This window comes from Gymnoscopelus microlampas (genome assembly GCF_963454915.1).
Source record: "Gymnoscopelus microlampas genome assembly, chromosome: 13".
NCBI lineage: Eukaryota > Metazoa > Chordata > Actinopteri > Myctophiformes > Myctophidae > Gymnoscopelus > Gymnoscopelus microlampas.
The window spans coordinates 27,520,567-27,534,801 of NC_139950.1; the positions used below are offsets into that span (position 1 = coordinate 27,520,567).

The 14,235-nt window shown below is 39.9% G+C and overlaps 1 protein-coding gene across 2 annotated transcripts; it reads right to left on the minus strand.

Annotated features, from left to right (window-relative positions):
* Nucleotides 1-1,696: 1,696 nt before the first annotated feature.
* LOC311058853 (uncharacterized protein) lies at nt 1,697-13,909 on the minus strand. 2 transcript variants are annotated; one of them, XM_084076380.1, is made up of 5 exons: nt 13,646-13,909; nt 9,530-9,983; nt 6,113-6,354; nt 5,347-5,466; nt 1,697-1,939 (listed from the first exon to the last, which is right to left on the minus strand). In XM_084076380.1, exons 1-5 carry the CDS (start codon nt 13,818-13,820, stop codon nt 1,872-1,874), a joined length of 1,059 nt encoding a protein of 352 aa, XP_083932506.1. In that variant the 5' UTR covers nt 13,821-13,909; the 3' UTR covers nt 1,697-1,871. The 2 variants fall into 2 exon arrangements, with proteins under 2 accessions (XP_083932506.1, XP_083932505.1); XM_084076379.1 differs by having other exon boundaries at nt 1,697-3,732.
* Nucleotides 13,910-14,235: the final 326 nt, after the last annotated feature.

The following is a 14,235-nucleotide window of genomic DNA, read 5'->3' on the forward strand; positions in this document are numbered from 1 at the left end:
TTTGACACATTGCTGAGGCCTGGGATCGAACCTGGGATTTATGGCTTGACAGGCAGGCTCTCTAACCATTCAGCTATGCCAACATAATCAGCAATTATTCTAAGGCAGTTCTACTCTGTACTAACAGTAAAGGGGTTTCAGGGGAAACCAGCAAAATGAGGAATGATATAATAAAAGACTGTCTTGCTAATAAAGCATCATGTCTCTCATTTTCTACAATGTATTTAAAATTACCTTTATATTATTTCATAATTATGCATTTCATCCTCTATATATTGTCCAGCAACCTTTATGATAAAGGCGAAAAAAGATGGTAGACCCACCCGTAGGAGCCAGATTGCTCAGATGCCAAGACTCCTATGTTGCGATTCGATCCCATGACCCTGTGGTCTGAAGTCAAGAGCTCTTCCAACAGAGCTAACCAAGCACACTGACCTTTGTACATTGACATTACATGAACGTGATGGGTCATTCTACCAAATTATAGCAGCAATTTTGCATGTACAATATAAATATTAATATATTGTCTGTCGGGCGGAAACCTCATTATGGCCAAAACTGTTACTTTTCAGCATAAACATTCTAAAATATATTGTCATCAGATTTACTGCTTAAAGGGCAAGACCACTTTGTTATAGGAGGTTTTGGTTGTGTAGTTACCTTGCCATCATGATGTAACTCCAAAGGTGGACAAGAAATCAAAAATAATGTCTCCATTGACTAGAAATTGATAATTTAAAATATGCTCCTCATTGACTTACATTGTACAGTGAAGAGGGTCTTTTAAACTCGCAACTAATAATTTATATATATATATATATATATATATATATATATATATATATATATATATATATATCTTTCGCCGCAGGCTGAAAACCCACCTCTTCAGGAAACACTACCCTTCCTCTTCGCCTTGCCTACTTGTTAACTAGTTGTACGAACTCTTGTTTTATTGTTTTATTGGATCATGTTTATTCGATACACTTATTTGTTTTAGCTCTTGCTCATTTGATTTTCCTACTTTGTCTCATCTGTTTATGAAAGTAGGTAGCTGATATATTGCACTTTTACTTTAGCGCTAGGTATACTCTTGGTTGCTTGTTTTAGAAGAGAATGCACTTAATGCTTCTGGTGATTAGTAGTTTCTTCCCTACCTATGTTGAATGCACTTATTGTAAGTCGCTTTGGATAAAAGCGTCAGCATCTGTCAGACATTTTTTATAATATAAAAAAAAATCTAATATTATCAAACATCTAACAACAATTTGTTAACAGAGTGACAATGACATCACATGAGTCATTGTGAGACAATTATTATTCATGGTCACACTCTATTTCAGTAATATAATTAAATTGATTATATCTTATAGTATTTATTTCATTTTATTTGAATGCAGGGTCATTAAAATGAGTCCATATACAAACACGTGTTGAATTAACTGTGGAAAAACTTGAAGAACAAGGCACTGGATTAAGTAAGCTTGGCTGTTAGCCTGGTCCCTACCAGGCTAACTTCACAGCTAAATTTCCATGGTAACTAAAGTAGGATTGCGTACATTTTCTTTCATGAAACCGATTCATCGCTAATCCTGGCTAAATTAAGCCAGGATAGGTGTTAAATCCAGGCTTAACCCCTAATTCTGCCTTCGTGAAATAGGCCCCAGGAAATCACATTGTACACATTACAAGTTGCTAAAGTTGTTTTTTGTTCACCTTTTATTTTTATCTGCAAATATTTATTGCAAAGCAGGCTTACATTATTAAGGTTCTGTTATTATTGAAAATATATATATTTAAATGTAGTAAATATATATTTATTTATATATATCATAATTAAACCACAACAATGCAGTTATCACACAACCATTTTAAGTGTAGCCTACTTCCCGATTCCACTGCATTCCTTTTAGGGCTGTTGAAGTGGGGATTGCTGGAGCTGACAATGCACAGAAGAGATACAAAAGAATGTTCAGTACATTGACAGATGTAGGCTTGCTGAAATTTCAGTTGTCCAGAGGCACAGATCCCACCGCTATGCCCATATATGGTCATGTGCATATATGGGACTGACCTACTTCAAACTTGGCGAGTGCATCGACAAGTTCTTGAGGGAGTGCGGTTTTCTAAGTACTCAAATACGCTTTACATGTGTGTGTGTGTGTGTGAGGGTCAGGGGGAGAGGAGAAGGGGGAAAAAAGAGAACTCATAAGCAAAAAGATAAGAATTAAAAGAAATAAAACACTGAAAACAAGGGTTGAGATCAAAGTCAACTCAGAAAGACAATTCTGAACGGGTGGGTTTTCAGGGTGGTTTTGAAGGTAGGGAGGGAGGGTCTCTGATATGTTTATGGAGTGCATTCCGGAGGGAGGGGGCAGCCCCGAGAAAGCCCTGTCGCCCCAGGTTGGGAGCCTGGTCTTGGGGACCCCCAGGAGGCCGGCATCACCGGACCTGAGGGAGCGGGACGGAACATGCGGCTTGAGGAGGTCAGAGAAGTAGGGGGAGCCAGGTTGTGGAGTGCCATGGTGAGCAGCATTTTAAATTGGACTCTTTGTTTGACAGGCAGCCAGTGGAGGTTGTGGAGGACTGGTGTGATATGGTCTCTGGAGTATACTGGTGAGCAGGCGGCAGCTGAGTTTTGACCATATTAGGGTATACGGTCGAAAATGACACCTAGGCTGCGGACGTGGATGAAGTTTCTGACAAGGGAGACGTCGATAAGTGAGATGTCCTTGGTGGAGCGGGTAAGGGAGTTGGGGCCAATGATGATGATTTCCGATTTATTGCAGTTGAATTTCATTAAGTTCTTTTGCATCTAGGTTTTTATGTCTGTGAGGCAGGTGGAGTGGGTGGCTGTGGTGATGGTCGTGGTGGAGCGGTAAAGTTGCGTGTCGTCGGCATAGCAGTGAAATTGAAGGCCATGGTGGCGGAGGATCTGTCCGAGGGGTGTACTGTATATGGGATGTACTGCATATGGTGAAGAGCAGGGGACCAAGCATTGAATCCTGGGGGACACCGTGGGTAACTGGGGCAGTGGAGGAGTTGCAGTTGCATCACAAGCCTAACATGTTGGGTGGGCGTAACAAATGTAGTATGCCCATATATGGGGACCACTTTATATCTAGATTTGAAGGCCATGTAGCAAGCTAAAGTGCCGCCATGTGCTGAAGTTTCATAGTTAGTGGCCTCACGGTTGCAAACGGTTTGGTAGAATGAATTGCTGAAGACTGGAAAACAAATTAGTAACCTTTTGACAGTTCACGGAATTGCTGCGTACTAACAACGGCTTGCCAGCAGCACCTGTCATGTTCTCAGCCAACTCCCACACTGTCAGAAAAACCCAGCACGACTACCATTTTGTTTGCTGGGGCAGGTCCTCATTGACAGTATAATGTAAAGGCTTTATCCTCACCTTTTGTGAATAAATAAGGCTATGGGTATGTGACGCACAATTATCGCCAGGTATTCACCATTGCCCATGTTATCCAACCGAGGGCTGCCGTTACAGCTTGGGCTGATGCAGCCATGCAACAAAAACTGCCTGGGTGATCATTATTTTACTCATCCTCCTTTTTCATAGTCCCATCTTCCCCCCCTGCTCTCCCTCTTGGGCTGTTGTGTTTCCTCTCATCCAGAGCTGCTCTGTGCACCACCTCTCTAGAGGGTTTCTCTCAACGATGCCACAATGTTGCATACGACTCCTACGCGGTAGTCTCTCACGTGCTCTTATACCTGTTGTGATAAGACATTCACACAAAAACACATTAGAGACATACTTGTGAACACACGCACGCACGCACACGCACACACACACACACACACACACACACACACACACACACACACACACACACACACACACACACACACACACACACACACACACACACACACACACACACACACACACACACACAAACACACACAGCTACTTATCAGCCCTCTCCACTGTAACATCTCCCTACACACACACACGCATAACATTGTATCCCGTTGTCCTTGCCAAGGTATCCAAAGGTGTATTTAGATGGCTGGGTGTGATTCAAGAGGTATGAAAACAATAGTGTGGGCTAATCGGTTGTTGAACTCCAAGAAAGCATTTCAAGGCCAAATTAAAGTTAGTCTCAAGCTTATCTGAATTCAGCAACCCGCTCACTATTCCCACTGCCATTATTGGCAGGAGTCAATAATGGCAGCATGCTTGAGAGATGGATAATCACAGCTTTCCTATTAACTTGTGTTTATTTGACCGAAATAAATAAACTAACTAACTAACTAACTAACTAACTAACTATTTGCCAACTATTGTAGAGCAGGGGTCTTTCATGCCAAGGACCCCTTAGCTGAAAGAGAGATGAAGCAATTTTATACATATTGTATCAAATTGTGTTGCAGATTGAACTTTTGCATAGATTTCATAGACTTGTGTGATAGCACTATCATCAATGTTATGTAAATTTGTTTTTGTTTTGTTTGTTGACTTATCTTTTCTATTATGATGGACTCATGTTAATGTGTATTTTAAGGCCTTTAAAAGTAGGGCAAGTGATATTTTTGGTTAAAAATAAATGTTTTTTTGTTAAAAGGTCAAATCTCTATTGTGATAGTAATCATTGCTATAGAGTGTTTGCTCAGTAACAGGGGTCTCTGCGTCTCTCCAGCTCTTTATTAAACGTTAAATACATTTTCAGGTAGGTGACAACATTTCAGTCAATCAGGATAGAGTAAACATTTATCAGCTTCATTTGATATTGTTCCAGTTCCAATTGTGTCTGCTCATTTATTTGTGTCCTAACTTCCAATATCACTTGTTTATCTGTATCCTGTCTGAGTTCTCTATCCTGATTGGGTAAATTGGTTTCCCGACCTGAAAATGCATTTTCTGTTTAATAAAGAGCTGGAGAGACATGGACACTCCTGTTACTGAACAAACACTCTATAGCAATGAGTACTATCAGAATATAGAGCTATTTAACACTTATATTAACCAAAGAAAATCACTTACCTTACCTTTAACCACTTAAACCATTTACCTGAGGCCGATTTAGACCTGAGGCTGATTGACCAACCCTAACCCCAAAAAAAGGATATGCAAATGAGATACAAAAGAAAGCCCAGGGGTGAAAACTATAATATAATTGGATGTTGGGAACTAATTCAATAAAACCATGTTGTATTCCATACGCTGCTTGTTAAAGTAAGCCAGTTTCAAGAGGACGCCTGTGCCAATGCTCCATAAATGCAGAAAAACAAGGTGGCTCTGAAAAATATGCCAAACGTAGGATTTACTTGACCAGAGATGCATGCAAGTGGGTGTGAGTATGTGTGAATACGGTCTCTACCCACCGCTCATGCCCATTTCGTAGCACTTCCTAAGACGGCACGCCTGGCAGCTCTTCCTTCGGTTTCTGTCGATAGTGCACTGATTAGTCGCTGGGCACAGATAGTCATTGTGGCCTTTGTTACCTAGAAACAAGGTGAAAAAAACATTATTACAAATGTGTCAGCGCTGAGTTGACACATTTGTATATTCTCTGCTGGTGGAGTCTGCAGAGAATATAATTGAAGTAGTTCAGTAGTAGTGTAGGCTGCCATGGGAAGAGGTTGCCTCTCCGTTTGTTTGATTTTTGAGTTGTATTTTATTCAGTTGTACGTTTTTGCATTATGTGTTATCCTGGATCAAATTAAAACCTTAAAGATTGTTTTGCAAGCTCCAACAATGTAACAGTGCATCAACAACTAAATTGTGATGGGGCACAGTGCCCCATGTTTAAACAGTATAACGCACATGAAGGGAATGAACTATGAACTAAAGTTTCCATAATATATACAGTATGTGACAGAAGCAACATTGTAAAATCCTGTGTTTTAAGTGTTAGAGTGTACAAAGGGAACCAAATGGATCTACGGGCCCATTCAAAATGTTCTTTGAAAGCATGCTTCCTCGCTAGAGTCGCTGTAATCAACTGCTGGAGATTTGCAGACTTAGCCATTGCAATGAATTCCAAATGATTTGACATTAAATTAAAACAATGATTTCTGACAAATGAATGATGAAATGGTTTCAGAATCACACTCAGAGATATTAAAGGGGTTATAAATCTCTGCCTACCTTTGCTGATGCTCCTCTTGAAGAAGGCCTTACAGCCCTCACAGGACCACACACCATAGTGGCACCCAGAGGCATAGTCGTTGCAGACAGCACAGTGTTCTTTGACCGTCTCAAACGACCCGGACCCTGACCCTGTTCCTGGCGCTGATCCCATGACAGAGTATGAGTCCAGGCCATCCATGTAGCCACAGGTTTCCCCCCTTGATATAGGCTGATGATGACTGGATCCTGGGACAATGGGGCTGACACAGTGGATGACACTTTAAAACCACTTAGACTGGGGTCCACTCTGTTTAGTCAGCTCTTTTTTTCCCCTCTACACCAAATCTCCTCAATAGCCTATCTACAAGCTCAGAATAGCAACACGTAAAAAAAGTTGACCTACTGGCAGTGTGCACAGTGCATTTTGGGAGCCTAACCCCAGAGACAAACACAGACAATGTTCCTGCTTGCCTTTGGCCTGGTGGAGACGATAAAGCGAGCAGTAGATGTGAGATCAGAGTTGCCAGTTACTTTCTAAAAGCTTTTCAGTTGTGTCTAAGCAAATGCTATCAATTCACAAACTTTTATATGTAAGTGTGAGATCAGTCCCCAAGAGTGCAAGTGTGCAAACAATATTGTTTTACCACATGCTTTTATTTTTAATTGCATTTCTACTGTATGTACAACTTAACAACAGTTGCACAACTCCGAATACACACAAACAGCAGTATTCCACTTCCGCGTTCTGAGAAAAGCAGTGTGGTACCTTGCATTGGGTATGATGAGGACTGACCTCGTTGCAGCAGGAGCCAGCAAAAAGCAGTGTGAAAAAGCTGAGAGTTCACCTTTTTTCGGTAAGGTTTGCGACGAGACAGGCAACCTAAGAGAAGCACACTGAACTACGTGTGGACTAGGCATACACACAAAGGTGACTTGGATGTTTTAGATGTTTTGTGCACACCCATTAAGTGTTAAAACACTTGGAGGAAAATCACTTCCGCTGTTGGTGTGAATGGGACATCAACGGGAAATTGTGGCCAAAGCGTCATGAACCTCATCTATGTACCCGCACACTGCCCCGAATTAAATCATACGAGAGGGTCTTAGGGAACTCATGTCACTGAACATGGCATTATGGAATGTTGTGTATGATTTGCGGTGGAGTTTATAAAGTGATTCTTGATATGTTTTGCTGTCATTAATGGCTAAATGGCTTTGCTAGGTATTTACTTCAATTCAGCAAGTATTTTCTTTGTTTTTGGATTCTTCATTCACCGTGAAGGCATGCAACAAAAATAATACATTCTCCATGAATTCAAGGCTTCCCAGGGTGAGTAATTGATAGACAAAGGGCAATTTGGGGGGTTTGAAGTATCCCTTTAATGCATGGATTGCTTAGAACTTTCTGCAGCTGAATCAGGACAACTGACTGGTTATTGGTGCTTGCTAAGGCCCAGAGAGAAAACCTGGCTACAAAATTAAAGATTTTGGTATGAAGTCACTAAGCAAAAGCCTTCCATCAGGAACATCACCAAGACTGCATTTTATCATCTTAAGAATATTGCCAAAATAAGGTTGGTTCTCTCAAGCCAAGACTGGGAGACTAATGCACGCTTTTATCACAGGATTGCTGCAATGCTCTTACAGCATACTGTACATACTTAAGTCATCCTTGTGCTGCATGACTGTATATTCTGTATATCCCGGTTGATAATTTATTCTATTCACATTCTGAGTAGTCTATATTCTGCACATTTTCATTTGGCGGCAACATACATACAGTTATATATCCTATCACAGTAACCCAGGGAAGATGCAATTTTCCAAATTATAAATGATATGCTCTGACCTATGGTCATTCTACAAGAATGTCTGTGTATACTAATGCTGGTCATCCCACCTCCACCCCTACCTATAACGTTTGTATGTTATGTTATGCTTTTTCTCCACACTTCATTACTAGTATCCATACTTGTGACCATACACATGGGACCACATAACGGGGCATTAGTGAGGACCAATTATATGACGATAGGTTGAAAATGGGTGAAGTGGTCCTTTAACTTAAAATGTATGATGGAAACCAATGGGGTTTTGATTTGGCTGAAACCTAGCCCAAATTTGGAGTCATGCGTCATAGATACTGTATGTCATATGACTGACATCATAGACACAGGCTGGTCGTATTAAATCTGAGACCCACATTGGAGCCAAATGATTCAGTTATTTATTTATGTTGGACAATGTAAGCAGTCTGGCGGAGTAAGCCACTGCCTCACCAACAATTCACTGTACATACTTGTATGAGCATGTGAAGAAGAATACCGTTTGAATCTTGAATCAACTCTACATTGTAATGTCTCACTTTCTGAAAGTGACACTTTTGCTTTAAAACAAGGATTGTTTTAATTGAATTTATTTTTATTTGACTTGACATGACAGAAGAAGAAAGGGATTAATCTTGTAATGTTACTGCACGATCAGATGAAAGACAGACTTTGTGCAATCGCTAAAATAGCTACCCTAAAAACAGAGGTGAGTTCCCCTGTGAAATAATGGAGTGTGGAATGTATTACCTAATATTTAGTAAGCAATTTCAGTACTGACATTTAGGTGAATGAATATTCTGAATCCTGCACTCCTGTGATAGCCCGATAAACCATCCCAGTCACATGATCTGGCCCCAAGTGCTGGGTGGGCGTTTTGCACAAACAAAAAAGTGGAAGAGCCAATCAGCGTCTGCGCTCAGGGCCCTGTGATTGACAGACACTGATTGGCTCTTCCACTTTTGGTTTCTGGAAAACACCCACCCAACGCTTGGGGCCAGACCGGTCTGCAGAAGACATGATAATGTGAATGTGCATGACCGGCAAGGTTTACAACCGGGCTACTCCTGTAAAGTGCACAGCTGTGAAATGACCAGCTAGTTGGGTTACATTTTTGGTCATGTTGAGATTTTCAGATTTGTGTGATTCCTCTGATGTAGGATTTATTTTCATCATACTGGATTAGCATGAATGATCATGTTTGATATGTGTTGGATAGCTTCTGTGGAAAAAAGCTCCTGATATTGTTTAATTTAAATGTTTCTCTTCTGTATGATTCACCATGTGTTTCTTCAGAACTTGCTTTATACTAAAGCGTTTTCCACATACAGTACAACTATATGGCTTCTCCCCTGTATGTACTCTCATGTGCAAAGTTAGACTTCCACTTTGATTAAAGCTTTTGCCACAAATTAAACAACTAAAGGGTTTTTCCCCTGTATGTATTCTCACGTGCATCTTAAGACTTCCACTTTGACAAAAGGTTTTGCCACAAACAGTACAACTATATGGTTTCTCCCCTGTATGAGTCCTCAGGTGTTCCTTTAGATGTGCATTTCGTTTAAATGTTCTGGCACAAACTGTACAGCTAAATGGCTTCTCTCCTGACCTCGTGGTTTGTTTTGATGATGTCAGGTCCTGGGACAGCTTGTTGCTCAAAGACAATCTTTGTCCTTCCACATGGTGTGTCTTGTGTGATTTCAGAGTGCTTAAAGCTGACAGAGCTTCCCTGGTCACCTCCCACTCAAGACTGTCTTCAGTGTCAGATTCAGACCAGTGTGGAGGAGAGATGAGCTGGACATCACTAGTTGGTTGTAATGCTCCATAGACCTCTTGTGTTTTCAATGGTTCAGCTGAGGTGCTGGCTAGAGGCTCTCTCTGTCCGTTTTCATCATCATCTTCACTCTTCACTGCTAGTAATGTCAACACTGGCCCACCAGCCTCCTCTAGTCTTTGAAGTAGCTCCTGTTGTTCCTCTTTTATCTGAGGAGGCTTTGGTTCCTCCTGGACCAGAATGGGGCTCCTCTCCTGCTGTTCTGCAGAAACTTCCACAGCAAGGAATTCTAGCAGAATAGAAAATGAGATAAACGGATAATCTATTAGATGCTTAATATCTACATAAATGTATTTATAGTCTCATTGTTTTATAGTAGTGGTGGTCATTGAAGCTAATCTTGATTCTAAATCGGAACTTGTTTTGGTCAAAATATTGATTCTAGTTAGGACTGGGCCATATGGCAAAAATGATCACAATAATTCATTCCATATTGATCGACAGATATTTATCATGATATTTAATTTAATAATGCAGCTAGCTTAAAGTGTATCCCGATAATGAAAAAAGCGTTAAGAAGAAGATCTATTAGTCCACTGCTTCTCAAAATGAGGGGTCCTTGAGGGGGGTTCCAGGGGTCCCCCACCTAATTGTTAATTTAAAAAGGAACCAAAAGGACCCTTACTTAACTTAAGACTTGGAGGCATATTGGCCACGCCTCCAGGTCTTAAGTTAAGTTACAAGACCTGGTACTTAAGACACGCAAAATAGGGCCCAGAAGATTTTACAGTGCAAGGCAAATCTCAGTGAAAACTGAAAGAAGTAGTACCGTATTGTAGCCTAGATTGGTGTCCTGGAGATAGAAATCATATCAAATGGGTCTGTGGCTTGAGGCATAGTACTTAAAAAAGTTGAGAATCACTGAGTTAAAGGTAGGGTAAGTGATTATCTTTGGTTAAAATAAGTGTTAAATAGCTCTATATTCTGATAGTACTCATTTCTATAGAGTGTTTGTTCAGTAAAAGGAGTCTCCTTGTCTCTCCAGCTCTTTATAAAACAGAAAATGCATTTTCGTTTCAGTTTCATTTCCAAATGTATCCAATCAGGATAGAGAACTCAATCAGGATATAGATTAAACAAGTGAAATTGGAAGTGATGACACTAAGAAATGAGCAGGCAAAATTGGAACTGGAACACTATAAAAATGAAGCTTAAAAATGGGTACTTTCTCCTGATTGGCTGAGATTTTGACACCTACCGGAAAATGTATTTTCTGTTTATTAAAGAGCTGGAGAGACGGGGAGACTCCTGTTACTGACAAAACACTCTATAGCAATGATTACTATCAGAATATTCTTAACCTTTTAAGAAAATACTTTTTGTTTTAACCAAAACATATCACTTACCCTACCTTTAATCTATAGAATATAGTTTATTAGCATAGGTAAACAATGTAACAATGTGTTAATTATACAATCAATCTTGTCCTTTTCTCTGACATGTGCCATTCCGTTTCCAGCACCATGGACAGCAAGCACGAGCAGCAGGCTCAAAGAGCAAAAGAGAAAAATAAGCCACGGGTATTTGTGGGTTTTTCATTCTGATGAATTCCTTCATCAGTTGCAATCATCGTTAAAAATTCAAAATGAATCTAAAATAGGGGAAAATTGTGATCTACAAGCCATTAGTGGAAACTTACTGACATGTGAAGGCTAAAAATGTTGTATAATTTGTCAACATATGTCATTTTGTCAAGTCATACAACAAAATATGAACCACTTAAACCCGACATATTATGTTGTCCGGGGTCCCCACGGATCTGTACTTGGTCCCCTCCTTTATTTGTTCTACACCAAATCTATTTGGCAAAAATGGTCTGCCTACAAGCTAACGTGCCACCACGTTTATTCAAATTGTATTATAGCCCAACATCACAAATCATGTGCCATAGTAACATAATAACAAAACAATATTTAAAAGCAATATTAAGCAATAAGCAATAACTCTCGAGCTCTTTAGTAAACAGAAAATACAGGATACAAGATAAACAATTGAAATGAGTGATGACATGAAGAAATGAGCAGACAAAATTGGAACTGGACCACTAAAATGTAAGCTGATAAATTGAGTTTATCATTAGCTGATGCATAACAGCAGCTATATTAAAAACATGGCATTAAAGGGATATTTCACTTTCAAAAAAACATTGGGTCATTTTATCGTCTACTCACTCTCAGGCTTTTGAGAGCCCCCAGACCGTTTTTAAGTTGCTTGATTCAGTATTTAGATATTTGATATTCATGTTATCAGACACGCCTCCTTCCTATACAAACCCATTATAACTTCAAACTCCATTTTTAACATGTTAGATTCATCAAAAACACAAACACAATACGCGACTCGCGAGGGGGACGTGTTTTTTTGATTACTTTTTTAATTACAAGTTTTATGGCGGTTGGTGATAGATTTATAAATATGTATTTATCAATCTGATAAAAATATATATAATTTGTATGTGCTTGTTCATATTTTGTAGCTTATGTGTCATATGGTTGAAAATGCTTGTACACTCTCAGGCAGGGCCTGCAACATTGTTTTGGTTTGATGGCCTCCTTCTGGTATGACAAACAATAATAGATAGTAGATTAACCTTGGATTGTTTACACAGTATAAGCGTCACAATGACACAGGTTGCCAAGGAAACGAACCAAGAGTAGATGGGACCACAGACCGATGATGACGGAAGGCGTAAACCCACGCTATATGTAAAAAATCACACCCTGTGTGAAGGTAGCGGCGCCTTTGATACATTTTGTCATCGATATGTGTTTATAATGTGTTTATAGCCATGTGTCACGTGAAGCTTGACCAATTACTTTGTTGGCGGGTCTGACCAATCAGAACGTTGACGGGTCTGACCAATCAGAACGTTGACGGTGAACACGGACAAAGTCAGGTATAGAGCAGGATCTATAGAGCGGCTAGCGCCGCTAAAAACTCTGTATCTCTGTTTAAACTTCATAAGAATATATCGGGAACCTCGCTCTAAGTATTTCCGACGCTTGTAAGATCTCTTCTCTGGAATAAACCCACATATTGTTTTTAATAAGCAGTTTCATCTGTTTATTGATTCAATTAATTCATATATCTGACAGATAAGATATGGACCTATTTACTAGAGAAAAATTAAGCTATCAGTCGGGAACCTTATTAGTTGCATTACTGGCCCATAGGTACACTTGACTTGGCCCTGAAACATGACCGTCATACGCTACTTGTTCCTGTTTTTTTTAGATGTCTACATTTACAACCCGTACATCTACATAAACGTTATTATATACAAATATAAAGTGCTTATCCCACGGCCATGGATATAACAAGTTAAAACGCCCGGGTTTAAGTACACTTATGTTCCGCACAACGCCTGGCAGCGGGAGGCGTTGTGTGCTTGTAGATCTGCTATTTTTGGCTAAAGTTCTCCTTAGAATAGGGATGCTTGGTTGAAGTGGTTAATGTAAAAATCATGCAAAGATTTGGCGGACCCCCTGTAGTAACTATGAGGACCCCCTGTTGAAGACCCCTGACTTACACTACCTTAAGATTCAAATTTTGACCTATTTTTTTTTTTTCATGTTTTATTTTCTCTTTTAAATACAAGACTCACCGTAAAACGCAAGTAAAACTGTACAAACAACACAAAACAAACCCTAACATTTGCACATCCTGCCGCGCATCAGCCCTGAGGGGAGAAGAATAGACTTTGTTTCCTTTGGTACAGCTGTTTGTTCACATCTCGACTGAAAAGTTATATTGTGTGCATATCATTCATTAACATACACTACACCGTGGTTTGTTCACGTGTCGTCTTCGGGACGATAGACTCGGGGGAAACTAATCATTTGTGTTAAAAAAATAAAAAAATAAAAAGTGTATAAAAGGTAAGACGCAAACCTGAGAGGTGAGATTTGACTCTGGGATTCAGAAGATCCAGCTGTCTCCGTTGAATGTCTATCTGTTGCTGGTACCCTAAAATAGTTCTGACAAACACAGATAATATGTCTTCGGCAACCGCAGTAAGTCGTTCATTGACAAACAATCTCAATGTATCCATGTCAGCCATTTCCATTTGTTTTTCTAAAATGTTAAAGTCGTAGCTATACTTGCTTGTTTGTCGAGAGCACGAGATATTGTTCAACAACACGCAGAGATCCGTTGTTCAACAATCAACATAAACAATGCAAAGCACTTCCGCGTTGGTTGCAGTGTTGCCAGGTTTTGCGAGAGAAATAAGCAACCAGGTCTATGAGAACAAGCCCAAAAGAAGCGACTAGCTATGGTTATTTGAAAACAGATGATCTACAAGCTCACAACGCGTCACGATGCGTTCTGGCGTTGTAGATCTTTTTTTTTTTTAAGAAGAAAAGAATCCTGTAAAAAATCTTGTATGGGAGTCCCTGCATCAAGCGACTTTACAGAAAAACAAGCCCAAATCGCTTATAATGAGTAGACATGGCAACCCTACATTCAACATAAACAATGCA